Source organism: Oryctolagus cuniculus, chromosome 3 (genome assembly GCF_964237555.1).
Source record: "Oryctolagus cuniculus chromosome 3, mOryCun1.1, whole genome shotgun sequence".
In the NCBI taxonomy this organism is placed as follows: Eukaryota; Metazoa; Chordata; class Mammalia; order Lagomorpha; family Leporidae; genus Oryctolagus; species Oryctolagus cuniculus.
Window position 1 is genome coordinate 118,388,155 of NC_091434.1, and position 27,678 is coordinate 118,415,832.

The window sequence follows — 27,678 nt, forward strand, 5'->3', positions numbered from 1 at the left end:
GCCAGAAGTGCCCACCACACGGCTGTGCCCTCCCGCGGCCTCCACAGCCCCAGAGCTGGATCTGCATGGGGCCACCGCGTGGACCCCTAGTACTTGAGACAATCAAGAGCCATCAGCGCCACCGCTGCGGGAGCAGTGGACTCTGCTGAGTGACGACACCGGGACAGAGCAGAGCTCAGCACCGCGGGAGAAACCGCCGCAGGCGTCCCAGACGCTCAGGACAGCGCGGACCGCTAGAGAAAGGTGCAGACGCTCGTGTACAAAACCCTCGTTGAGTCCTTTATTAACTCTGGAGATGGGTGGTACACACAGGTGACAGCGTCTCACGAGCGACAGGACAGGGGACTGGGAGCGCACTTCAGAACAAGGACCTCAGCGCTCTGAGCCGCCCCAGAGACTCAGCTCGGACGCACGCAGGACAGACGGCACCGCGACCTCACTTGGAAACGGTTCGTTAGAAAACACAGGAAGTGAGAGCTGCAGCCCTTCAGAGCGGGGCGCGGCGCAGCGCGGCCGGGGCATCCGCAGGGCAAACAAAGCAGCAGCGGCTGGGGCGAGGCTGAGGCTTTCTCTTCAGCGTGGACAGAGAACGGATGGTCCCGGCGGTTCGCTCAGTCCCGGCTCGGGACACGTCCTGCAGGGTTCTGCCAGGCAGGTGTGGTCTGGAAGCCCTGGGCGTCACTGCGCACCCGCGGTCACACAAGACACAGAGCGGGTTTGCCAGGGCAACGTCCCAGAGAAAGACGGCAGTCCATGGTGCCGGGTGGGCTCCGAGCCACTCACGCCGCAGGCTGCCCCGGGTCCCCCGGCTTGCACGCGAGAACTGAGGAGCACTGCCTTTACTCCAACGTTCCCGCTCGGAAATAACCGGAGCCCCTCCCCCACCGTCAGCCTTCCTCAGCTCGGTTTCCAAACTCTGGGTTCTTCTGGCTCTAGACTTTTTCCTTCCGCTTCAACTTGGACACTTTCTTGGCCGTCCCGTTCTTGTTGAGCAGCTTCAGGACGCGGTCTTTGTGATCTAAAACCTTAAGCATGGAGTCTCTGGCCTCACTGATCTGATCCATCACAAGTTTACACCTCTGCATATTTCCCTGAAAAAGAAGACAACAGCGGTGTCAGCGGGCAGCGGGCGCCAGGAGCTCCCCGGGGCAGAGCCACTGCGGCGCTTCCACCGAGACCAGTGACCTAGGAGCCCGGGAACACAGGCCCAAGTGTGGGTCGGGGAGAGGCCTGGGGAAGGCGGGAGACGGTGCACGGTCAGAGGGAAGGGCCCGCTCACACCTGTATCAGTTCATTTATTCGGTGCAGGTCATCATCGGTTGCTGCCTTTTTCTTTGGGATAATCCCTTCCTGGAGATTGGTAAGTCTCTCATAAACGTCATGTTCTAGATTCGTCTGCAACACACAAGAGGAAGACATTGCAGCCTCACATACTTGGCCGCGTCCACCGCAGGCAAATGACCCACTGAGCCCACCTGGAGCCACTTCTACAAAGCGGTGTGAGAGCTGGCAGGCAAGGGGCTTTTCCCCCAGGGACCAGGGTACAAGTTAACGAACAAGAAAAAGAACTTGAGCCACAGTGATTTACCCTATACCTGGCCTAGGTCAGAATCTATGCAGCGGGACTTAACTTTTAAAGACTGCCCTGATTTCGCAATTCACCTGAAAAGCGAGTCTAGAGGTTTCACAGAAAGAGGACGTTCTTCTAAGTGAAGGTCACCAAGGCACTGCATTTTTAAGAAATCCTGTTCTCCGGCTGCTGAAAGGAAACCTGTCCTGGGATTACAGAAATGGCTGCGCGTGAAGTCCAACACTGCACAGCCGAGACTGCCGGCCGTTTATCACTCAGATACCTACGCCAATGCCGGGGGATGGGGTGCCAACAAGGGCCACGTGGGCCTGCACCCAGGAGCACAATGAATGCACAGGGGCTCGTGGGAGGCAGGCTTTGGCGGGCCACATGGGTGTCCCCAGACTCAGGATATGGACCGGCGTACCCGAGCAGTGTCAAGAGTGGGCCAGGAAGTCCAGTTTGCGATTGGGCAGCAAGCACAAACTGCTTGTGCTCGTGCTACGGGTGGCTGCTTAACTAAGAGGTGCTACCTCGGGGACCAAAGTGGTGTGGAGGCGCTTACGGCTCAGTCAGCTGCGGCCCCCATTTAAGATGTCACGACATACAGTGCTGACCCCAACCCCAGCTGTGCCATGGATTTTGGATCTAGTACCAGGAGGCCAGATTTAGACTCCGAGCGTGTCACTGACCGGTGGTGCCTCCACCACTCCGCGCCCCCCCAGAGCCCCACCTACCAGCTGCAGCAGCTGTGCCGCACACAGGTGCACCTTCCAGCCCTGGGCACGGCAGGACACTCCTTTCTGGTTTGCTATTTCCTGCAGCATAGCTTTCTTCTCCTCTGGAACCATAGAAAAGTTAAGCAAATTTTGATTTGTATCAAGTTAAACCATCAAAAAAGTTGTATCAAAAACGTCTTCACATATTTTTAGAGGGCCCCTGCACTGAGGTCACTAGTGGGGACTAACTACATGAAGGAAAGTTTCCCATCCCCCTGTCCACCCAGAACCACGCCCGAATTAGAGCACAAGTTCAGACTTTAATCCCTTCCAAGAGGGGGACCAGTGTTCGGTGAGCTCAGCCTGGCCCAGGCTGAGGCAGACAGCCCACGGAGGGCTGCACAGGAGGCCTGAGAAGCTTTGTGGTGCTGTCTAGATCTTGGGGAAACCACATGAATCAAGTGTGAGCTACGTTTCAAATGTGGGCGGAAAAGCCCAGTGACTACAGGTGTAAAACAAAAAGTAGAAAGTACACCACCCAGATTGGAGAGATAAACGTGAGGGCTGAGGGACGCTGAAAGCTGAGCCTAGCTGGACCCACAGTTTCAATTACCACCTAACTAGGACTTCGAATGTACTCACATAGCATATGGCTAATTAAAAATCATTTTACAGGAGCCAGTGCTATGGGGTAGTAGGCTAGGTCTGCGCCTGTGGCACTGGCATCCCATACGGGCACTGGTTCAAGTCCTAGCTGCTCCTCTTCCCATCTAGCTCTCTGCTAATGGCCTGGGAAAGCAGTAGAAGATGGCTCAAGTGCTTGGACCCCTGCACCCACATGGAAAACCTGGAGGAAGCTCCTGGCTCCTGGCTTTGGATCAGTGCAGCTCTGGCCGTTGCAGCCACTCGGTAGGGTGGGGGTGGGGGGTAGGGGTGGGAGGTCAGGGGTAAACAAGTAGATGGAAGACCCTGCTCTCTTTCTCTCTCTCTCCCCCTCTCTGTCTGTAACTCCACCTCTCAAAAAAAAAAAATCTTTAAAAAAAATCTCTTTACAAATAAAATCATTTTTAAATTTAATATAAAAATATACAAATTTGTCCAAGCCCACAGTATATACAACACCAAGACTGAACTTTAATGTAGCCTACAGACTCTGAGCAGAGTGATGCATCAATATAGTTTCATCAGTTATAATAATCTGTAGTGTGGGTGTGCGTGGTAGGGGGAGGTGTGTGTGCAGGGGGTGTAGGGGTGTACTCTGTATTGTTCCTTCAATTTTGCTCTGAACCTAACTGTGCTCTAAAAAATAAAGCTTATTAACTTATAAAACCATCTAGTTGACAAATATTAAAATATTAACATAATTGAAGTAGTATTTCAGCCTTCTGAGGTAACTGTAAATTAACATGCAGCTGTAAGAATTAAGAGACCTCATGTACTCCATGCAATTTCTCCCAATGGTGGTAATTTTGTGCGTAATTGTGGTATTATAATGAGGACAACGTGACAGTCCACCAACCTCAAAGATCACCAGCTTTACATGTATTTGAATATTTCACTTTATGCATTTTCATTTGAATTAATTATAGATTCACAGGAAGTTGCAAAGAAAGTATAGTGATAACCGATAAGGGACTTGTACCTAGAACATTTAAAGAATTCGTACAACTCCAAGAGGAAATTCAACAGTAAAAAGACAAACTGCTGAAAAGGGGCAAATAAGCTAAATTGACACTTCTCTAAGAACAACATACAAATAGAAACAAGCACGTAAAAATAGGTTCAGCATCACCAGGCATTAGGAAAACACAATCACAAACCATGAGACACCACTCAGAATCCATCAGGAGCAACACAATCAAAAAGATGGACAATGCTAAGTGTCAACGACACTGTGCAGAAATTGGAAGCCTTGTAAATTCCTGGTAGCAAAGTACAACAGTGTAGCTGCTTTGAAAACATTATAGTAGTTCCTAAAGTGTTAACAATTATCAGAGAACACAAAGAAATTCCATTTTTAGGAGAAATAAAAACAGAGAATCCACACAAAAACGTGTGTGCAAATGTTTGTAGCAGAACTATCCATAACAGCCCCAAAGTGGAAAACACGCAAATACCCATCAAGTGCTAAGTGGAGCAGCAACATGTGGTATATCCAAAGAAAGGAAATTACTGTTTGGTAAGAAAAGGAATGAGGTACTAATACAGGCTATAACTGGATGAACTCTGAAGACATTATGCTGAGGGAAAGAAACACAAAGGCCAAACATTATATGGTCCAATTCATCTGAAACACCCAGCAATGGGACATCAACAGAGACAGAAAGCTGTCTGGGGTTGTAGGGCAGGCAGAGAGCAGGTATGGAGCCAGAATGGGGGATGACAGCTATGGAGTGGGAAGTCTCTTTCTGGGGCTCATAATATGTTCTGTTCTTTTAATAAAAATGTATTTCTTTTTATTTACTTGAAAGATACACACACACACACACACAGATAAGAGAGACCACGGATAAGTTAGTTGGCTCCCAAATGGCCACAACAGCCAGGGATGGGTCAGGTCAAAGCCAGGAACCTAGAATCCAATCTGGGTCTCCCTCATGGGTATCAGGGATCCAAGTACTTGAGCCATCACTGCTGCCCCCCAGGATGCACATAAGCAGGAGGCCGGATGGTAAGCAGCACTGGGGATTCAAACAAGGCACGCAGCCACGCCAAGCAGGGCCTCATTGCTGCCACAGATGCCCACCTGGTCTGTTAACATTTTTTTAATTAAAAAATTATTTAAGGGTCGGCATTTCTGTGCAGTGGGTTAAATCTCCACCCGTGATGCTCCCATTCCATATGGGAGTGCTGGTTCATGTCCTGGCTGTTCCACTTCTGATCCAGCTCTCTGATAATGCACCTGGGAAGGCATTCGAAGTTGGCTCAAGTACTTGGGCCCCTGCCACCCATGTGGGAGAACAAGATGGAGTTCCTGGCTCCTGGCTTCACTTGGTCCAGTCCCAACATTGTGGCCATTTGGGGAGTGAACCAGTGGATGGAAGATCTCTTTCTCTCCCTCTCTCCTACTATGTCAATCTGCCTTTCCAATCAATAAAAATAAATATTTTTAAAAATCATTTATTTATTTGAAAGGGAGAGAGAAAAGGGAACAGAGCCAGAAGCTGAACCAAGGCACTCTGATATGGGATGCAGGTGTCCCAAGTGGGGTCTTAACTGCTGCACTCAACACCAGCCCTATGAATATAAATAATATATTTAAAGTTATTCATTTGAAAGGCTGGATGGCAGAGAGAAAGATCTTTCACCTGCTGGTTCACTCCCCAAATAGCCACAATGGCTAGGGCCAGGCCAGGCCGAAGCCAGGAGCCTGGAACTCCACTCAGATCTTCCGTGAGTGTTGCAGGGACCCAAGTACTTGAGCCATCCTCTACTGCTTTCCCAGGCACAAGAACAGGAGCTGGACTGGAAGTAGAGAAGCTGGGACTTGAACCAGCTCTCCTGTGGGATGCTCTTGTGGCAAGAGACAGCTTACCACCGGCCTTACCCATGAAAATATTTTAAAGTTGCTCTGGTGAGGGACGTACAACTCTGTGAATGTACCAAAAACCAGTGATTTGAAAAACACTTCAACAGGTGAATTGCAAACTGTGTGAATTCTCTCAATGGTTATCATTGTCAAAAAAGTAATGTGAGGGGCCAGCACTGTGGTACAGCAGGTTAAGCCTCCACTTGCGGCACTGGCATCCCATATGGGTGCCAGTTTCAGTCCTGGCAGCTCCTCTTCTGATCCAGCTCCCCGCAAATGGCCTGGGAAGGCAGTGGAAGATGGTCCAAGTGCTTAGGCCCCCTGTACCTTCATGGGAGACCTGGAGGAAACTCCTGGCTCTTGGCTTTCAATCAGCCCAGCTCTAGCCATTGTGGCCATTTGGGGAGGGAAACAGTGGATAGAAGACCTCTCTGTAACTCTGCCTCCCAAGTAAATAAATAAATCTTTAAAAAAAAAAAAATAAAGTGAGGTCCCATGCAACATTCACCCCATTTCCCACATTGTTTATACCTTAAATTCATAACATCAAAACCAGCAAAGCACCATGACACTAAGTGTACCTCCCTGTCCTTTTCATGCTACATGCAGATCTGTATAACCACCCCTGCAATCAAATGCAGGACTCCCCCAGCACCACACCCCTCCCTCATGCCTCTCCCTTGGACTTTCCCAGCTCCCTGACTATGAACCCCCGTCCATCTCTAACATGCTGTCCATCTCTGTAATTTGGTCACTTGGAGGACGTAACACAGACGGAATCGTATGGAGTGTGTCCTTTTGAGAACAGCTTTTTCCCACCAGGCACAATGCCCTTGAGATCCACGCTGCTCCATGGACCAGTAATTCTCTCCTTTCCACTTCTGAGTCGCTTCACTGGGACCACAGTTTAACCATTTGCCTATGATGCTTATGTGAGTTGTTTCCTGGGTTTTTGGCTGTTAGAAAACAAGCTGCTTTGTGGTTTGTGTGTGAATGTGAGTTTTCCCTTTTCTGGGATGAACAGCCAGCAGTGCTATTGCTGGGAGAGGCAGTAAACATTTCTTTTTATAAAACTGCTGAGCTGTCTCCCAGAGCAGCTCGCCTGGATGTGTGAATGACCAACGAGGGGCAGCACGGCTCACTGACAGAGTACGGACCCAGGGAGCCAGTGAAAACCAAACGTGGCTATGCCACCATGTAAATGTCCACAAGTGGGCTCGCCGGCAAATGACAAATGAAGAAACGTGTGCACAACCAGTACCGCACTGTGTGAGAAAAGGGGTTGTGGCATGTAAACCCAAAGTGCTCCCGCTCTCCCCGCGCCCAGCTCAGCAACGTGGAGACTCTTCCAGCCTGCAAGGGGCCTATGCGGGGCTGTGTCTCCTCCCCCGGCCGTCCCCCTGAGAAGAGCAGGACATCAGTGGCTCTCATTCAACAGCTGGCCACCTATTTAAGTCCCGGGGGAGTGCCAGTGAGTTGAGGGGGCTCCCTTCTTGCACTTAAGGTCCACTTGGGAAACAGACATTGTACCTTAGGCGAGGCACGCTGAGAATACCTGGGACCCTGAGAACTCCCCTCCTGGCTCTAGCAGAAGAGGGTCCCAGCCTGCTCCCTCCCCTCCTTTTGCTTCACTGAGCAGAGCTGTCACTCAGAGAGAAGCGTGCCACGTCCCCACCACCAGCTCCTAAACCCTGGCTCAGAGCCTGCCCCAGGGAAGACGCGGGCTATTGAACAGGTGACTTCTAAGCTCTTCCTGATCGGCAGACTCCATCCACAAGAGTGTGGAGAAGCTCAAGCCTAGAGGTGCTGCCAGCAAGGACAGCGGAGGCTGTGGTGAAGGAACTGGGAGGAGACTGGTGCATCTCAGGCAGACACAGCCTGGCTGTGCGCACAGCAATCTGCAGGAGGGAACAAAGACGGAGACGGCTGGGAGGAGCCTTCTAGGGCAGAAAACACAGGCGACACTGACTGGAAAGAAACCATTCTGCCCAGGGAACTACAGTCTGAGCGGATTGGTTCTGGAAAGGAATCTGTGTTTGACGGCACTGCTGAAAACAGCCAGCACCTAGCTAGTAGCTGGATTAGTGGGCTATGGGCAGGGCAGGAACAGGAGAGAGCCCGACCAAAGTCACTGTCCTCTCAGAGTGTGCGGGAGGCTGTGCCAGCAGTGTAAGGGGCAGAGGACCTCACAGAGGAACACTAATGTGGGGGGGACAGTCAGATGGCACTAAATTAATCCAGCCGGTTACTGCACAAATAAGGAAATAGTAACAGCAAGTTCAGGAGTGGGGAGACAAGTACTGAGAACTGCTTCTACCCGTTATCTTAACAGCAAAGTATGACCCACACTTCTGAAAAGTAGGCAACAAAAACTGCCCATGAGAGTGACCCATGATAAATATGCTCACAGCCCCTAAAAGCTGTATGTATGAAATTTGTATTCATTAAATAAAAGCCTTCAAAAAAAAAAAAAAGATTTGACCGACAACCAAAAAACAAACAAACCGCTCACAGCACTAAGAGCACTAAGAGGAGGCACTGGCAGAAGAGGTGAGGGAGGGCATTATGACCATGCACGGCAGGTGCAACAGAAAATACTGACGAAGAAACAGAAATGACGAAATTCTCTAGAGGGGCTCAAAGCAGAACTGAGGTGGCACCAGGATAATGAGCAGCGCCCCAGTGAAATGCAGGGCATTTCTCTGAGAACCAACATGGGATGGGGCACCAGGAGGGGAGACAGAGAGAGAGAGAGGAGAAGGAATCCTCCAAGAAACAGTGGAAGAAAATTCCCCAAATTTTTGACAGACACCCTACACATCCAGGAAGCTCAAGGAACAACAAGTTTGACAAATGCAAAGAGAACCACAAATACACCTCCATAGTAAAAAATGCCAAAAGTCAAAGACAGGGAGAACATTTTCAAACTAGCGAGAGAAAAAAATGATTCTTCAGGGGTAGGTATTTGGCCTCGCAGGTAAGACCCACCTGGAATGCCCACATCCCATATGAGAGTGTCCAGCTCCCAGTCCCGGCTTCCTGCTCATGTGTACCCCAGGAGGCAGCAGCTGATGACTCAGGAACTTGGGCCCCTGCCACCCACCCAGGAGATCCTGACTGAGTTCCTGGCACAGCCCCAGCTGGTATGAGCATCTGTGGAGTGAACCAGCAGATGGGAGCTTTCTCTCAAATTAAAAAAAAAGAAAAAAGGGCACTGAAATTCTTTTAAAAATACTGAATTTACAAGCAAACCCCGGTATAATTAACAGCTGACTTCTTGGCAGAAACCACAGGGGCTGGAAGGCAGTCGGACGACAAATTCAGAGTACTCAAGGCCATGTAAGAGGAATCTAGTTTTTCTACTTCTGCACTGGCATTCACAATTGTCACTATTTTCTAACTCAGTTGTTTGAATGTGGTTTTTTTTGTGATCTCATTGTTCCTTAATTTGCATTTCTGTAATAGTTGCTAATGTTGGACTTTAATTTTTTTAATGACTTTTACTGTGCCAGGAACCTTTCCAGGAATTCAGATTGATTTCTCATTGTCTCCGTAAGATTCCTCTTGGCTGTGCCACTTCTCAGCCCTTGCTTATTTCTGACATCCCTGGCAACTGTGAAGCTAACGGTCAAGTATTCGGTACACTGTCCTGAGTCCAATGAATCTCTCAGGATCAACTGCCAATGGGTTTCTGAGAGGAGCACCAGAGACTAGGTGCCATGCTCCTCACATCCTAGGAAGGACACACAGCGTTAGTCAATGTGGCTCAGCACAGCTGGCGCTGACCTCGGCACCTGGCAGACATCTGTGAAGTTACCTCCTTTGCCTGTCTATACTGTACAGCATGGAAGAAAACCCCTCTGCATGCCCTGCAGTGCTATCCCATTGTATTCTTTTTTTTTTTTTTTTTTTTTTTAATTTTTGACAGGCAGAGTGGACAGTGAGAGAGAGAGACAGAGAGAAAGGTCTGTCTTTACCATTGGTTCACCCTCCAATGGCCGCTGCGGCTGGCGCACCGCGCTGATCCGAAGCCGGGAGCCAGGTGCTTCTCCTGGTCTCCCATGCAGGTGCAGGGCCCAAGGGCTTGGGCCATCCTCCACTGCACCCCTGGGCCACAGCAGAGAGCTGGCCTGGAAGAGGAGCAACCGGGACAGAATCCAGCACCCCGACCAGGACTAGAACCTGGTGTGCTGGCACCGCAAGGCGGAGGATTAGCCTATTGAGCCGCAGCGCCAGCCCCCATTGTATTCTTTTTTTTTTTTTTTTTTTTTTTTTTTTTTATTTTTTGACAGGCAGAGTGGACAGTGAGAGAGAGAGACAGAGAGAAAGGTCTTCCTTTGCCGTTGGTTCACCCTCCAATGGCCGCCGCGGTTGGCGCGCTGCGGCCGGCGCACCGCGCTGATCCGATGGCAGGAGCCAGGAGCCAGGTGCTTCTCCTGGTCTCCCATGGGGTGCAGGGCCCAAGCACCTGGGCCATCCTCCACTGCACTCCCTGGCCACAGCAGAGGGCTGGCCTGGAAGTGGGGCAACCGGGACAGAATCCGGCGCCCCGACCGGGACTAGAACCCGGTGTGCCGGCGCCGCTAGGCGGAGGATTAGCCTAGTGAGCCGCGGCGCCGGCCCCCCATTGTATTCTTGATAGTCAGGATTTGTGTATTCTCTGATTCTTTTTTTCCAAGAACTAGTTTCTCATTTTTGCTATTATTTTTGTTTTCAATTACATTTACTTCTGCTCTTTTTGTATTAAGCTTCTTTTTTTTTGGGTAAAGGTTTATTTATTTAAAAGGCAGATACACAGAGAGAGAAGGGGGGAGAGTGGGAGGAAGAGAGAGCAAGCGAGTGAGAGAGAATCTTCCATCTGCTGGTTCACTCCCCAAATGGCCACAATGGCCAGAGCTGAGCTGAGCCAATACCAGGAGCCAGGTTCCCACATGGGTGGCAGGGATCAAAGTACCTGGGCCATCCTCTGCTGCTTCCCCAGACATATTAGCAGGGAGCTGGATCAGAAGTGGAGCAGCCAGGACTTGAACCAGCATCCATATGGGATGCTGGCGCTGCAGGCAGTAGCTTAACAAGCTGTGCCACAGCACCAGCCCCAGCTTTTTTCTTCTGAAGTATACTTTACCTGAAAGCAACCTCTTTTTTTTTTTTTTTTTTTAATAATCCTTGTACACATTTTCCCATTCTTTTATTGTCAGTCTACCTATGTCACTGTAGATAGCATAACTGGATTGTGTTTTTTCATTCACTCTGTCAATCTGCTTTTTGTTTTTTAAAGATTTATTGATTTATTTACTTGAAACACAGAGAGACAGAGAAAGAAGGGAGATGGGGAAACAAATCTTCATCTGCTGATTCACTCCCCAAATGGCCACTAAGGCCAGAGCCAGGACAGGCTGACTCCAGGAGTCAGGAAGTCCATCTGGGTCTCCCACGTGGGTGGCAGGGGCCATCTTCCCTTGCTTTCCTAGGAGCATTACCAGGGAGCTGGACTGGAACCAGGGCAGACAGGACATGAACCAGCACTCACATGGGGTCTGCATTTCAGGCGGCAGCTGAATGTGCTGTACACCAAGCCAGCTCCCTGCCAGTCTGTTTTAATTGGTATGTTTAAACTCTCTGCGTTTAAAGCAATTGTTGATGTTCTGGTTTCAGTTTACTATGTTACTGTCCATTTTCTGTTTGCTTCCTGTATTTCAGCTCATTTCCCTATTTTTCACCCCTGTCAATTATTTCCTATAACATTCCAGCTTCATTTATTTTAAGAATAGGATTTCAAAACTTAGGTAAAGTCATTCAACTAAAGTTTAATAATTAAGAGGTTTGGTGCAAAGGAGGTTTCAGGCTCATAAACCTTTCACTTGTCAAGTTATCTTTCCCAATCAAGTATTTTTTACTATTTATTTTTATTTGAAAGGCAGAGTGATGAAGAGTGAGGGGAGATGATCTCTCATCTACTGGTTGACATCTCAAATGCCTACTACAGCCAGAAATGGGTCAGACTGAAGCCAGAAACTCCATCTGGGTCTCCCATGTGGGTGGCAGGGACCCGAGCACTTCAGTCATCTCTGCTGCCTCCCAGAGTGTGCATCAGCAGGAAGCTGATTCAGAAGCAGAGGTGGGACTTGAACCCAGGCACTGGAATTTGGAATGTGGGAATCCCAAGTGGTGGCCACAACACCCACCCTCCCGAGAGTTTTGGAGGAGGCGGCCCAATAAGCAGTAAGAATGTTTTAGTAAGGCTGCAAATCCCTGAATGTTTTATTACTGCGGAACTCTCCAGGCAGGAACAGATGTCTAGAGGTCGGAAGCCTGTCTCCACTGAAGGCTACACTCTCTGACTTCCACTAGTCTCATCTTTTCAAATCTCAGAGTACAGTCAGCCCCTCTGTATCTGTGAGTTCCACATCTGTGGATTCAACCAACTGCAGATTGCAAATATTTGGGGGAAAAATTTGCAGCTGCTCTGAACATACCCACACTTTCCCCTTGTTATCATTCCTTAAACAATACAGCATAGTAGCTATGAGGGTATTCAAAAGGCTCATGGAAAATGGAGTTAAAAGACTAGCTTGTTTTGGTGCAAAAACTTCTGAAATCCATGCATAGTTCTTTCATAATGCATGTTTTCCATGACTGTTCTGAAGTGCTTAAGACATCTTAGCAACCTAGGAACTATGTCAAACAGCAACCATACACAGCTCTCCCAGGAGCGCCCTGGGGGCTAAGAGCTCATTCTGCTAGCGCTTAGGGAGCTGTTAACACAGGGAATCGACTAAAGCCAAGGCTGTCAACTTAGCCATTAGACTCGAATTCCAATAAACACACATAACTTTCTGGGACAACCCAGATACTTCACTTAAACAACCACAGTCTCCAAAACAGTTACAACAAAAATTTGGTGTTTTGGAAACTGAAAAATTCTGATTATTTCTCTTTTTATATTGTGGTTAGTATACAGTCAAGTGCTATCCCCATTGCATGCATTAACACCAGATGTCTCTAGGGAAACTAACCTTTGACCCGGACGTCACTGTACCTCTGAAAGTGATGATAAGCAGCTTTCCAGGGATTCCGATAGTGACGGAGCAAGGTGATGGGAGGCCTCGGACGCACTGGGACATACCTCACACCTTCCTCATCTGTTCAAGAGGAGAGAAAAGAGGAGTATCAATAGTTTACTGTGTATCTTCAGTCCCATCAGCAACCCGTGGGTTAACACTGAAGCCATAAAGAAGCCCAGGACGGACTCCCGACTTCCGTGGGCAGGGCAGGCGACAAGAGCGGGCCTCAGCGACGTTACCGATGTACTCCTTGGGAGGAGACTTGCGCTTCTCGGCCTTCACCAGGAGACTCTTGGCAGTGGACTTCTCGTCATCAGTGCTGTTTGTCTCCATCATATCTCCTTCTTCCGTGGAGATCACATGCTGCTGCTTTCGCGGCTTCTTCCTTGGGGAGGCACCGGGTGGTAGGTCACTTGCAGGCATGGACAGGTTGTTGGCTAGCAATGCGAGCGATGGCGACACAGTGTTGGTAGCCAGGGGAGGAACTGCTGTGAGAGAAAATGCAGCAAACACAGCCATGAGAACCCAAACTCAACAGAGAACTCGCTTTGCAGAATTGACAGTCGTTAGAAGGCAGTTCAGGCAGCTAACATGGACCACACTCTCCTGTGCGGGTGGGGGCTGTGCCAAGCACAGCAGCGCAGATGCCGTCAGCTACTTCCTAGTGCACCGGGTCCTCGTCCTCCTTAGTTGCAAGGACCCTCACTGACACGGGCACAGTGCCACTCAGCTCAAAGAATGTGTTGCAGGTGTGGTCATTTAAGATGGAATTGGAAGGGTTCTATTGGACTTCTAGGAAGTTTCCTTAAAAGGAAGGTTTGACCTTCTACTTCTCATCTTCTTTCTGTGACTCCAGAACTCAGATGTGATGGCTGGGGCTCCAGCAACCCCTCAGCAGCACTGTCTGTATACAGTGTCTCTGTTCTTCTGCTTTCTCCTGGACTTGCTCCCAGTCGGGCCTTTACCCTTCTCATTACAGGAAAACCACCCTTCTCGAGGTCTCTGCACCTCCGCGTGGCTAAACTAAGGGGTCACTGCTCAGTCCCGCCTCCCCACGGCAGGTGATCAGCACAGCAGGTGATTCCCTCCTCCTGGGAATGTCGCTGCCCTTTCCTCACAGGACATGCCATACTCTGGCTTGCGTGCCCACCACTCTGGCCCCTCTCTTCAGGCTCCTTTGCTGAATTCCACCTCCTCTCCTGCCTCACAATGGTCGCTGTCTACAGAGTGCTTCTATTTCTATCAGGATTTCCTCCCTGGATGGCCTCATGCAGGCTCATAGGGGTTGTTGTTTTTTTTTTTTTTAAACTTTCTAAGGAAGAGGAAGAGAGAGGTAAGGAGCTCTTCCATCCACTGGTTCACTCCCCAAATGCCTGCCACAACCAGGGATGGGGATGGGCCAGGCCAAAGCCAGAAGCCAGGAATTCCATCTGGGCCTCCCACTGAGTGTCAGGAGCCCAAGTACTTGAGTCCTCCTCTGCTGCCTTCCAGGCGCACTAACAAGGAGCTGGATTGAAGTGGAGGAGTCAGTATTTCATCATAGGCACTGCGGTATGGAACGCGGGCATCTTAGCTGGTGTCTTAACAACTAGGCCATACACATGCCCCTTAAAACCTTTTTTAAAATTCCAGTGCTTACTTTTTTTTATCTTAAAGCTCTTGTCACCTAAATGAGTAAGATACTAGATTCTTACATTTGTCTCCTTTACTAGAACATAAGCTCTAAGAGGACAGAGGCATACTTGCTTTGTCCCATCAGTGCTGGAACCGTTCCTGCCATTGAGCCCTGCAGCCTGAGCCAGGGCTGCTGTCAGCTTCTAACACAGAGAGCCAAGGGAATCATCCAAAGCCGGAGAATAGACAAACAGCCCAACAGAGAAACTTTCGTATCCTCTCCTGGGTTTCCCACGGCATCTTTCCGTCAATGTGTCAGACTAAACATATTCAGGAAAGGACATTTCATGGCATGATAAACCAAAGTAAATAGATACAAGTAAACAAACAGTGAGTTTTAAAAACATATACATTATTGCTGTGGCTCAGTGGGTTAAACCGTGGCCTATGATGCCAGCATCCCTTATGTCGGTTCAGGTCCCTGCTGCTCCACTCCAATCCACCTCCCTGCTAAAGGACCCCTGCCACCCATGTGGGAGACCCGGATGGAGTTCCAGGCTCCTGGCTTCAGCCTGGCCAAGTCTTGGCTGTTGGAGTCATTTGGGGAGTGAACCAGCAGATGGAAGATCTATCTCCCTTTCCCTCTCTCTTTCTCTGTAACTCTGCCTTTCAAGTAAAATAATAAATCTTAAATAAATAAATAGCCTTTTTAAAAAGCCATGAACCCGTGTGAGTGAACGAGGCCATCCAGGGAGGAAATCCTGATAGCAACAGAAGCACTCTGTGGACGGAGCCCTGGGACACTGACCATTATGAGGTAGGAGAGGAGGCGGAATTCAGCAAAGGAGCCTGAACAGAGGGGCCAGCGTGGTGGGCACACAAGCCGGAGGAGGATGTGTCCTAAAGGTACAGAAAAAGAAGGGTGCTGAGTGCAGGGAATGATGCGGAGAGCAAGTGCTTTTGATGGTACAGATGACTTGGAAGAAGCATTCTGAGTATTCCTGAAGCGGCATCCGTGGAGGCGAGAGTGGGCGGGGCCAGAGCGCACCTGACCTCTGCTGGGAGCACAGCCAGAGAGACCATGTGGCCACGGTGCAAGTGGCATGGGAAGTGGAGGCTTCATCCTGAAACAGCAGACAGATGGGTAACAGCAGCACAAAGTCACTTGCTTTCTGCATTGGATAGTACACTCGCTGGGTTACTTTTATAGTCAGGAAAAACAAGACCTCACAAACAATAAAAAATAAAACAACACAAAAATCAAGCTCAACAAAAAAGAAACGCTTCCGAGTCACTTGGCTTTCGCAGACTGGGTAATGAACAGTTTTAACATTTGACAAGTCTCGTACCATTTCGTCAAGACAGCATCTTCAACAACGCAACTTTACTGCCTACCACAGCAACAACATTCAATAGAGGATAAACAGTAAGTCAGCATTACTCACCTATGGCCCTATTCTGACCCCTGGTTTCTTAACAAATGGAAGGACGCTTTATTGGAGGCTGTTCATGGAGAAACAGTAATCTCTTTCATGGTTTTGTTTAGAAATGAATTACTAAAAGGCAGTTTTTGCGTTTTCAAAGAAGTGTCTTCCAGTTGTTAAAAACTAATGAAACACACCATTTCCAATGGGCCTCAGGGAGCCAGGCCTGCTGGCCAGTATTCACATAAGCATTTGAATGCTGGAGAATCAGGAAAAGGGGAGGCAGCAGGGGCTGTGGACAGTGCTCTGTGAATGAGCTTACCAGAAACTGGCCTCATGATGTCCATGGGTTCTACTTCTTCTTTCACTTTGATCTCAGGTACAGGAGGGCCCAACACGGAAGAGAGGCTGCCACCCACAGTGGCTGACGGGGGCGGCGCTGCCGCAATGGTAGTGATGGGTGGAGTGATGGGGACTGCTCCCGGAATGGTTGAAAGGGCGACGGCTGGCTGGGATGGGGGGCTGGCTGCTGCGATCATGGTTGGAATGGCTGGAGGAGGTTGCTGGGCAGTGGGTGGGACTGCAATAGTAGGCTGATCGTTATTCTGATTGGATACAGTCTCCATGGACACCGTGACTGGCGTGGCCATAGACACGTGGATTTCGGACTTAGGCTTGGCACTGAAACACAAAAGCAAAATGTACAGAGGAAATGAGAGAAAACGTATTGGCCTGAACCACGTCAGGGTATTTGTGTGATTTTTTCCTATAGCACACAGCCCAGTGCACACACTATTTCTTGATTCTGAAGTTCAACTTTAAGGCAGCTTTTAAAGGGAATTCAAGTTTTTAAAATATCCTAGTTGGCCGGCGCCGCGGCTCAATAGGCTAATCCTCCGCCTAGCGGCGCCGGCACACCGGGTTCTAGTCCCGGTCGGGGCGCCGGATTCTGTCCCGGTTGCCCCTCTTCCAGGCCAGCCCTCTGCTGTGGCCAGGGAGTGCAGTGGAGGATGGCCCAGGTGCTTGGGCCCTGCACCCCATGGGAGACCAGGAAAAGCACCTGGCTCCTGGCTCCTGCCATCGGATCAGCGCGGTGCGCCGGCCGCAGCGCGCCGGCCGTGGCGGCCATTGGAGGGTGAACCAACGGCAAAGGAAGACCTTTCTCTCTGTCTCTCTCTCTCTCACTGTCCACTCTGCCTGTCAAAAAAAAAAAAAAAAAAAAAAAAAAAAATCCTAGCATGAGGGCACTTTGAAGGCTTTATGAAATATGAAATTAAAAGATAAATTTTGGTACAAAAACATTTGAAATCCATGCATGTGCAGGGTCTTCAAAAAGTATGTAGAGGGGCTGGCGCTGTGGTGCAGCGGGTTAAAACTGCAGCCTGAAGTACTGGCATTCCACAGGGGCACCAGTTCAAGTCCCAGCTGCTCCACTTCCAATCCAACTCCCTGCTAATTCACCTGGGAAAGCAGTGGAGGATGGTCCAAGTCCTTGGGCCCCTGCACCCACGTGGGAGACTTGGAAGAATTTCCTGGCTCGTTGCTTTGAATAGGCACAGCTCCAGCCATTGCGGCCATTTGGGAAGTGAGCCAGCGGAAGAAAGACCTCTCTCTTTCTCTGTCTCTACCCCTCTCTGTAACTCTTTCAACTAAATAAAATAAATCTTTAAAAAAAAAAAAAGGTACAAGGGAATGAGTATTATGAAAAAACTGCAGTTTTCAGATTGCGTTTACAGCAAAATAAATACCTTTTACTTCCATTTTTCCATAAACATTTTGAAATGCCCTTGAGTGTTCCTCTGTACCAAGTCTGCCTCCTGCCCTAAATAACCTTCTCAGGGTATATAAACAGTAAATCAATTAGCAGAGACAACAAAAACACTTTCAAGAAACTACTTTAAGATACATCATCATAAATGGATTAATAATTTTTACTACAATTGTACTTACAGGAACCTGGAAGTGCTAAGTTTCAATTTTATATATATTTCAACAACATAATATTTATTTCAAAGTTACTATGAGTGGTATATTGTTCACTTAAGTCTTATGGGTGTCCTATATATAGGATGATGAGACATAATGGGTTAATGTATTTTTCCTTAATATGTAAGTTATTTTTGGAGTTTTTCCTTTTTAACTACAGTTATATTCCATAAGTAGTTTCTTATAAACCCAATTTTATAAAAGCAGAAATTCAAGCACATGGCAAAGACCCAAAGAACACAGATTGGAAGGAAGTGAGTTCCCTGCACTTCACATGCCGAGTCCTCCACCCAGAAGCAGCACTCTTACAACTTGCCAAGGCTATTTTGCCAGGGATATTTCAGGCACTTAAAGTAGCTACAAATACACTGTGTAAAAATGTATATCCTAGGGGCTGGTGTTGTAGTGCAGCAGGTTAGGCCTCCTCCTGTGTCGCTGGCATCCCATACGAGCGCCAGTTTGAGTTCTGGCTGCTCTACTTCCGATCCAGCTCTCTGCTAATGCTCCTAGGAAAGGAGTGGAAGACACACAAGGGCCTGGTCCCCTGCCACCCACATGGGAGACCTGGATGGAGTTTCGGGCTCCTACCTTCAGCCTGGCCAAGCCCCAGCCCTGGTTGTTACCACCACATGGTGGGTGAACCAGAAAATATAAGATCTCTGTCCCACTTAGATGAAGCACCTAAAGTATTCAAATCTGTGGAAGAGGGAAGCAGAATGGTAGCTGTCAGGGGCTGGGGAGAGCAGGAAAAGGGGAGTTAATGTTAAATGGGAACAGAATTTCAGTTTGGGAAGACTGAAAGAAAGCTGACAATCTATTCTACAACAACATGAGTATATTAACACTACTGAACTGTACAATGAAAAAATGAGGCAGTTTACAAAACCTGAAACACACACGTGACAAATAAACAGTCAGAATAAAGAAAGAACTTCACAAACTCAACAGTAAGACAAGCACATAGTCTCGTGAGAAAATGGGAAAAAGGTATGAACCATAAATAGGTATTTCACTATAAAGAACACTAAGATGACCAAGAAGCAGATGAAAAGATTGGGATCAACTTTAGCAATAGGGAAATGCAAATTAAAGTCTTAATGATATATGACTATATATCTACTATAAGTTTTAGTAAAAAGTTAAAAAACATTTAATTCCAAGTGTGGGAAAGGATATACAGGAATTAAATGCACAAAACATCTCCTAGCACTAAGGAATTTAGGAAGGCTGTGGGGAAAAAAGATGTCTTCATCTTGCTAGTGGGAATTTAAAATGTTATAGCCATTCTGGACTACAGCTTGGCAGTTTCTTTAAAAAAAAAAATAAATAAAAGATTTATTTTATTTATTTGAAATAGTTACAGAGAGAGGTAGAGCCAGAGAGAGAGAGAGGTCTTCATCAGCTAGTTCACTCCCTAAATGACCGCAATGGCCAGAACTGAGCTGATCCAAAGCAAGGAGCCAGGAGCCTCCTCTAGGTCTCCCATGCAGGTGGCAGAGGCCCAAGCACTTGGGCCATCTTCTACTGCTTTCCCAGGCTATCGCAGAGTTGGATTGGAAGAGGAGCAGCCAAGACTCGAACCGGTGCTGCAGGCTGGGGCTTTAACCTGCTGTGCCATAGTGGCAGCCCCTGGCAGTTTCTTATAAAACAAAAAATATGTGAACCATACAACTTAGAAACTGCACTCTAAAGATTTTTGTCCTACAGAAATTAAAATGTTAAGTCTACCAAGAAAGCTATATACACGAACCTTCACACCAAGGTATCTGTTATAGCCCCAAACTAGAGCAATTCCCATGTACTTCAATAAGCAAATGGATAAATGCTGGTGCCACTATAAAACAACACGATACCAACCAACCAAAAAAGAACAAGTTATTGACATATGCTACAAAGGCATGAGACTAAGTTAAAATAAGCCAGTATCACCAGGTCACTATATACCTAATATATAACTTATTTATAAATTATTAGTACATGTGATACCACTTCCATCAAGCTCTCAAAATGTCAAAGATCATAGTGATAGAGACCAGCTGAGTGGCAAAGGTTTAGGGTTGGGAGAAAGGTGTGGTTTTTAGAGTATCTTCGCAGTGGTGAAATTATGGTAATGGCTACTCTAATCTATACATGGGATAAAATTTCAAAGTACTACACATTTTTCTCCCTTCCAAAAAAGAAACATATCTAAAAAATGGTGACATCTCAATAAGCTGGTAGTTCAGTCAATAGTACTGAACCAATGTCAATTTTCTCTTTTTTTAAAAAGATTAATTTTCTTTATTTGAAAGGCAGAATGACCAAGAGAAGCAGAGGCACAGAGAGAAAGAGCTCTTCATCTGCTGGTCAGGATCTTCAAAGGCTGGGCCAGGAGCTGGGTCTCCTGTACAGCTCCCAGTGGTCCAGACATTTGGGTCATCTTCGGCTACTTTTCCAGGTGCACTAGCAGGGGCTGGATCAGAAGCAGGATGGCACAGGTGGGACAGCACCTTAACCCACTGCACTACAATGCTGGCCCCAACTTTTCACTTCGAAAATATACTTGAGTTATGTAAGATGCAATCACTGGGGAAAGGGTGCATGGAGACTGTATTATTTCTGCGACTTTTTTAGTCTTAAACAATTTCAAAGGAAATGTTTAAGGAATACAAGGTGGATGGGGTAAGGTTTCTTCTGGAATTAAAATAAAATAATCAGACATTAGGCCGGCGCCGCAGCTCACTAGGCTAATCCTCCGCCTTGCGGCACAAGCACACCGGGTTCTAGTCCCGTCGGGGCGCCGGATTCTGTCCTGGTTGCCCCTCTTCCAGGCCAGCTCTCTGATGTGGCCAGGGAGTGCAGTGGAGGATGGCCCAAGTACTTGGGCCCTGCACCCCATGGGAGACCAGGAGAAGCACCTGGCTCCTGCCTTGATCAGCGAGGTGCGCCGGCCGCGGCAGCCATTGGAGGGTGAACCAACAGCAAAGGAAGACCTTTCTCTCTGTCTCTCTCTCACTGTCTACTCTGCCTGTCAAAAAAAAAAAAAAAAAAAACCAGACATTAGCAAAATAATGTGATTGAAGGTCTCTAATAAAATTCTCTCCCTTATGAGAGAAAAAAAAAAAGCGGAAAAAAAAAAACACCAAAAAATGAGTCAGCTTATCTAGAACTCTGGAAATTAATCAAGTTTTTGGGAATCTGGCAAAATCAAGAAAGCTGGCTGAACCTAGGTAAGGACAGCAAACTTTGTGGGATCTTAGCTGGCTCCATTCCTGTTCCTCCAGCTCTGCAGCAGACTTGCAAAGAACAGTCCACACTCGCAGGGAAAACCAGCAGACTAACGGGCACAGACAGGTTGAAGCCTCTTGGAGCTCATTCCCAGAGCATGGTCATTACAGGACTGGCCTGGCTGGGCCTGGAACACTAACATGTAAGACTGTCTTTATTTGACCCGACTAGTTTTGAAGGGCTGTTTGTTGAAAGAAATTAGAGGTAACTCATTAATTTACAGCTGATGGAGGGAGTGGTAGCAGCTGGGACTACAGCAGGCTATCCAAAATGCTTCAAGGAAAAATCCACAGGCGCTTTGAAAGCTCTGACATACTTCCGGCAATCTAGGAAGTGACACGTAGGTGTGGGACTGTGTGCAAACTCATGGCTGTGTATACAGCTAGGACCCTAAGCGCTCAGCTCTGGCTGACCTGCAGGCTCTGCATGGACAGGGAGAAAGTAGAGCAGAGCTGCAAACTGCCTGGCAGAGCACTGGAGTGTGACCCTAAGAAACACACAGCAGCCAAGGAGATCTATTAGTCACAGGCACTCAAGGAGAGCTCTGCTCAGCTATTAGCTGGCTACTAAGCTCTCCCAGAAGAGAATTCAGGGGCCACACAAGACATGGATGCAGAATGCACAGAGTTAGTTCGGTGCAGCTCTGGCTGTTGTGGCCATCTGGGGAGTGAACTATCAGATGGGAGACCTCTCTCTCTCTGCTGTAACACTGCCTTTCAAATAAATAAATAAATCTTCAAAAAAACCACTAAACAAATATCAACAGGTGGCAACAAGAGCACATTCTGAGTGGCGGGAATCTGATAATTCAGGTTTGTCACATACTGTTTAAAATATACAATTTTCAAAAACAAAAAAATACATGACATGTAAAGAAACAAGAAATTATGAACTATATACAGAGAAGAAAAGCAATTAACCAAACCATTACTGAGGAAGCACAGCTGTTAGAAAAAAAATTTACATCAGCTATTTTAAATATGTTCAAGACCAAGTTTCACTTGGGGCTGGCGCTGTGGCATAGCGGGTAAAGCCACCACCTGCAGTGTCGGCATCCCATATGGCCACCGGTTCAAGTCCCAGCTGCTCCACTTCTGATCCAGCTCTCTGCTATGGCCTAAAAGCAGTAGAAGATGGCCCAAGTCCTTAGGCCCCTGCACTCACATGGGAGACAGGGAAGAAGATCCTGGCTTCGCACTGACACAGTTCTGGCCGTTACAGCCATCTGGGGAGTGAATCAGCAGAGGGAAGATATCTCTCTCTCTAAGCCTCTGCCTCTGTGTAACTCTGTTTTTCAAATAAATAAATAAATATTTAAAAAAGAAGGAAAAAAGACCAAGTTTAACCAAAGAAAAGCATGAAAATTATGTCTCAGTAAGCTGAAACTACCAGTAAACAGAAATTATAAACAGGATCAAACAGAAATCCTAGAGTTCAAAAATCAAGATGCTGAAAGGAGAAAAAAATCACTACAGGGACAAGGGCACACTTGAGCAGGAGGAGTAAGACAGAATCAGGGTCAGCTGAGAGATGATGCAGCTTGAAAAACAGAAAATCGTGAGGAAAAGTAAACAGAACCCAGAGGCGTGCAGGGGTTAAGACACCTGTAAGCATGCCAATGTTTGCATAATGGGAGCTGCAGAAAAAGGGGGCAGAAAGAATATGTGAAGAAACAATAGATGAAAAACATTCATCGAGATATTCAAAAGTTGAACAACTTCCTTGTGGATCAATTAAAAGAAATGCACACGAAGACACACCATAAATATATTGCCTAAATGCAAAGAAAGTAAACGCTAATGTGTCTTAAAATACTAAAACTGCTAAATCTAACTGGTTAGTATTATTTTCTTTATTTACAGATTTTCATTTAGAAGTTACAATGAGAAAGCTTTACGATAAAAGTTATATCATCTAGAAAGCAGGAAAATAGGACAAACAGGATGAAAAAGGGTAGAGAGAAGAGTAAAAAAAAATTTATCTAAAAAATTAAGAGTCCTCCACTGTAAATAGAGGGAGGGAATGGAAGCAAACTATGAAATAAACAATGTACAAAGACTTCCCTGTACTGACCAACGTGAGTTTTCAGACTGAAAAAGCCACTGAGTACCCAGTACATTAAGCAAAAAAAATATTACTGTGACATTCCCGAATATTGGGAATATCCCTGAATATTAACGCATCTCGAAATAATTAGAGTTCAGAAAAATAGAAACGCATCAGATACAAAGAGCAGGATTCAAGAGCCGGCGCTGTGGCGCAGCAGGTAAAGCCGCCACCTGCAATGCCGGCATCCCAAATGGGCACTGGTTCGAGTCCCGGCTGCTCCCCTTCCAATCCAGCTCTCTGCTATAGCCTGGGAAAGCAGTAGAAGATGGCCCGAGTCCTTGAGTTCCTGTACCCATGTGGGAAACCCAGAAGAATCTCCTGGCTCCTGCCTTCCAATCAGCACAGCTCCGGCTGTTGCGGCCATCTGGGGAGTGAATCAGCGGATGGAAGACCTCTCTCTGCCTCTCTTTCTCTCTCAGTGTAACTCTTTGAAGTAAATAAATAATCTTTAAAAAAAAAAAAAGAAGAGTTAATAACGAAATAACAGAAGACAATAGAGGAAGTATCTTAATATTTCTAAGAAACAATGCTACTAAGGGATCGATTCAATAGGAAGATGTAACTATTATAAACGTATATACACCTAATTTCAGGGCATTTGGCAATTTAAAAGAAATGTAAAAGGATCTAAAGGGAGACATCGATTCAAATACAATAGTACTGGGGGATTTCAATACCCCACTTTCAGCAATGGACAGATCAACCAGACAGAAAATCAACAAGGAAACAGCAGTTAATCGACACTATAGATCAAATGGACCTAATAGATATCTACAGAACTTTTCATCCTGCAGTTGCAGAATACACATTCTTCTCACCAGTGCATGGATTGACCACATGCTAGGCCATAAAGCAAGTCTCAGCAAATTCAAAAAAATTGAAATCCTACCATGCATCTTCTTGGACCACAATGCAATGAAGCTGGAAATCAGCAACTCAGGAATCTCTAGAACATATGCAAACACATGGAGACTGAACAAAATGCACCTGAATGAACAGTGGGTCACAGAAGAAATCAAAAGAGAAATAAAAAAATTTCTGGAAACAAATGAAGATCACAATACAACATATCAAAACTTATGCGATACAGCAAAAGCAGTGTTAAGAGGAATGTTTGTAGCAATTGGTACCTACATCAAGAAATTGGAAAGGCACCAAATAAATGAGCTATTAATGCATCTCAAGGATCTAGAAAAACTACAACAAACCAAACCCAAAACTAGTAGGACAAAAGAAATTAAAATTAGAGAAGAAATCAACAAAATTGAAGCCAAAAAATACAAAAGACCAGCAAAAGGAAGAGCTGGTGTTTTGAAAAAATAAACAAAACTGACAAGCTATTGGGTCAACTAACAAAAAAAAAAAAAAAAAAGGAGAGAGAAGACCCAAATTAATAAAATTACAGATGAAAAAGGAAATGTAACAACAGACACCACAGAAATAAAAAGAATCATCAGAAATTACTACAAAGAGCTGTATGCCAACAAACTGGGAAACCCAGAAGAAATGGATAGATTCCTGGACACATACAACCTACCTAAATTGAGCCACGAAGACATATAAATCCTAAACAGACAAATAACCAAGATGGAAATTGAATGAGTAATAAATGCCCTCCCTACAAAGAAAAGCCCAGGACCAGATGGATTCACTGCTGAATTCTACCAGACATTTAAAGAAGAACCAACTCCAATTCTTCTCAAGTTATTCAAAACAATTGAAACGGAGGGAATCCTCCCAAACTCTTTCTGTGAAGCCAGCATCAACTTAATTCTAAAACTCGGAAGAAATGGAACTCGGAAGAGAAAGAGAACTACAGACCAATCTCCCTGATGAACACAGACACAAAAATCCTCAACAAAATTCTGGCCAATCGAATCCAACAACACATCAGAAAGATCATTCACTCAAACCAAGTGGGATTTTTCCATGGTATGTAAGGATGGTTCAACAGTCACAAATCAATCAATGTGATACATCACATAAACAAACTGAAGAACAAAAACATGATTATCTTAACAGGTGCAGAGAAAGCATTTGATAAAATACAACACCCTTTCATGATGAAAACTTAGCAAACTGGGTATCCGAGGAACATTCCTCAACACAAGGCAATTTATGACAAACCCACTGCTAGCTTCCTATTGAATGGGGAAAAGTTGGAACCATTCTTAGATCTGGAACCAGAAAATGGATGCCCACTCTCACCACTGCTATTCAATACAGTCCTGAAAGTTTTAGCCAGAGCCATTAGGCAAGAAAAAGAAATAAAAGGGATTCAAATTGGGAAAGAAGCAGTTAAACCATCCCTATTTGCAGATGACATGATTCTATATATAGGGTATCCAAAAGACTCCACCAAGAGACTGTTGGAACTCATAGAAGAATTTGGTAAGATAGCAGGATATAAAATTAATACACAAAAATCAACAGCCTTTGTATGCACAAATAATGCCTCAGCTGAGAAAGAACTTTTTAAGATCAATCCCATTCACAATAGCTACAAAAAAATCGAATACCTTGGAATAAGTTTAACCAAGGATGTCAAAGATCTCTACAAAGAGAATTACAAAGTATTAAAGAAAGAAATAGAAGAAGATACAAAAAAAAAATGGAAAAATCTTCCATGTTCATGGATTGGAAGAACCAATATCATCAAAATGTCCATACTACTGAAAGCAATTTACAGATTTAATGTGATACCAATCAAATTACCAAAGACATTCTTCTCAGATCTTCAAAAAATGATGCTGAAATTCATATGGAAACATTTCAAAGCCAGAGGCATCACAATACTAGATTTCAAGAAATAATTACAAGGCAGTTATAATCAAAACAGATGGATAGACTAACGGAAAGGAACAGAAATTCCAAAAATCAAACAAAGCATCTACAACCCACTTATATTTTACCAAGGAACTAAAACCAACCCCTGTAGCAAGGACAGTCTCTTCAAGAAATGGTGCCAGGAAAACTGGATTTCCACATGCAGAAGTATGAAGCAGAACCCCTACCTTACACCTTACACAAAAACCCATTCAAAATGGATTAAAGATCTAAATCTATGATCTGATACCATCAAATTATTAGAGAACATTGGGGAAACCCTGTAAGACATTGGCACAGGCAAAGAGTAGTTGGAGGAGCCAGCGCTGTGGCTCACTTGGTTAATCCTCCACCTGCAGCATTAGCATCCCATATGGACACCAGGTTCTAGTCCCAGTTGCTCCTCTTCCAGTCCAGCTCTCTGCTGTGGCCCGGGAGGACAGTGGAGGATGGCCCAAGTGCTTGGGTCCTGCACCCGTATGGGAGACCAGGAGAAGCACCTCGCTCCTGGCTCCAGATCGGCGTAGCTCTGGCCGTAGCGGCCATTTGGGGGTTTGAACCAATGGAAGGAAGACCTTTCTCTCTGTCTCTCTCACTGTCTAACTCTGTCTGTCAAAAAAAAAAAAGAGTAGTTGAAAAAAACTCCAGAGGCACAGGCAGTGAAAGCCAAAATTAACAAATGGGATTACACCAAATTGAGAAGCTTCTGTTCTGCAAACCAAACACTAAGGAAAGTGAAGAGGCAATGGACGGATGGGAGAAATTATTTGCAAACAATACAACTGATAAGGGAATAATAACCAAAATATATAAAGAGATCAAGAAACTCCACAATAACAAAACAAACAACCCAGGTGAAGAAATGAGCAAAAGACTTAAACAGGCATTTTTCAAAAGAAGAAATCCAAATGGCCAACAGACACATGAAAAAATACTCAGGATCACTAGCCATCAGGGAAATGTAAATCAAAACCACAATGAAGTTCACCTCACCCCTGTTAGAATGGCTTTCATACAGAAATGAACAAACAACACATGCTGGCGAGGATGTGGGGTAAAAGGTACCCTAATCCACTATTAGTAGGAATGTAAACTGGAAAAGCCATTATGGAAGGCAGTTTGGAGATACCTCAGAAATTTGAATATAGACCTACAACATGACCCAGCCATCTCACTCCTGGGTATTTACCAAAGGGAAATGAAATCAGCAAATAAAAGTTATCTGCACCTCCATGTTTACTGCAGCTCAATTCACAATAGCTAAGACATGGAATCAACCTAAATACCCATAAAATGAAGGCTGAATAAAGAAATTATGGGATATGTACACCATGGAATACTATTCAGTAATTTAAAAAAATGAAATCGGTCATTTGAAACAAAATGGATGAATCTGGAAAACATCATATTTAGTGAAATAAATCAGTCCCAACAGGACAAACACCATATGTTTTCCCTGATCTGTGATAACTAACAGAGCACCTAAAAGGAAATCTGTAAAAGTGAAATTGACACTTTGAGAAGCAATGACTTGAACAACCCTTTTCTTGACTGAGAAAGTTTTATTTAT

General features: G+C 46.0%; 1 protein-coding gene across 9 annotated transcripts in view; it reads right to left on the reverse strand.

The window, feature by feature from the left end:
* Nucleotides 1-258: 258 nt before the first annotated feature.
* Nucleotides 259-27,678, reverse strand: part of SAP130 (Sin3A associated protein 130) — an 83,452-nt gene continuing 56,032 nt past the window's right edge. For 5 of the 9 annotated variants that reach the window (XM_008258464.4, XM_070071034.1, XM_017342785.3 and 2 more), the window contains exons 16-21: nt 16,243-16,601; nt 13,122-13,370; nt 12,835-12,960; nt 2,308-2,411; nt 1,282-1,395; nt 259-1,091 (exon numbers count right to left, since the gene is read on the reverse strand). In XM_008258464.4, coding sequence (XP_008256686.1) covers nt 933-1,091; nt 1,282-1,395; nt 2,308-2,411; nt 12,835-12,960; nt 13,122-13,370; nt 16,243-16,601 — 1,111 coding nt within the window. In that variant the 3' untranslated portion in view covers nt 259-932. The remainder of the gene's footprint in view (nt 1,092-1,281; nt 1,396-2,307; nt 2,412-12,834; nt 12,961-13,121; nt 13,371-16,242; nt 16,602-27,678) is intronic. The other 4 variants (XM_070071035.1, XM_070071036.1, XM_070071033.1 and 1 more) reach the window with 1 other exon arrangement.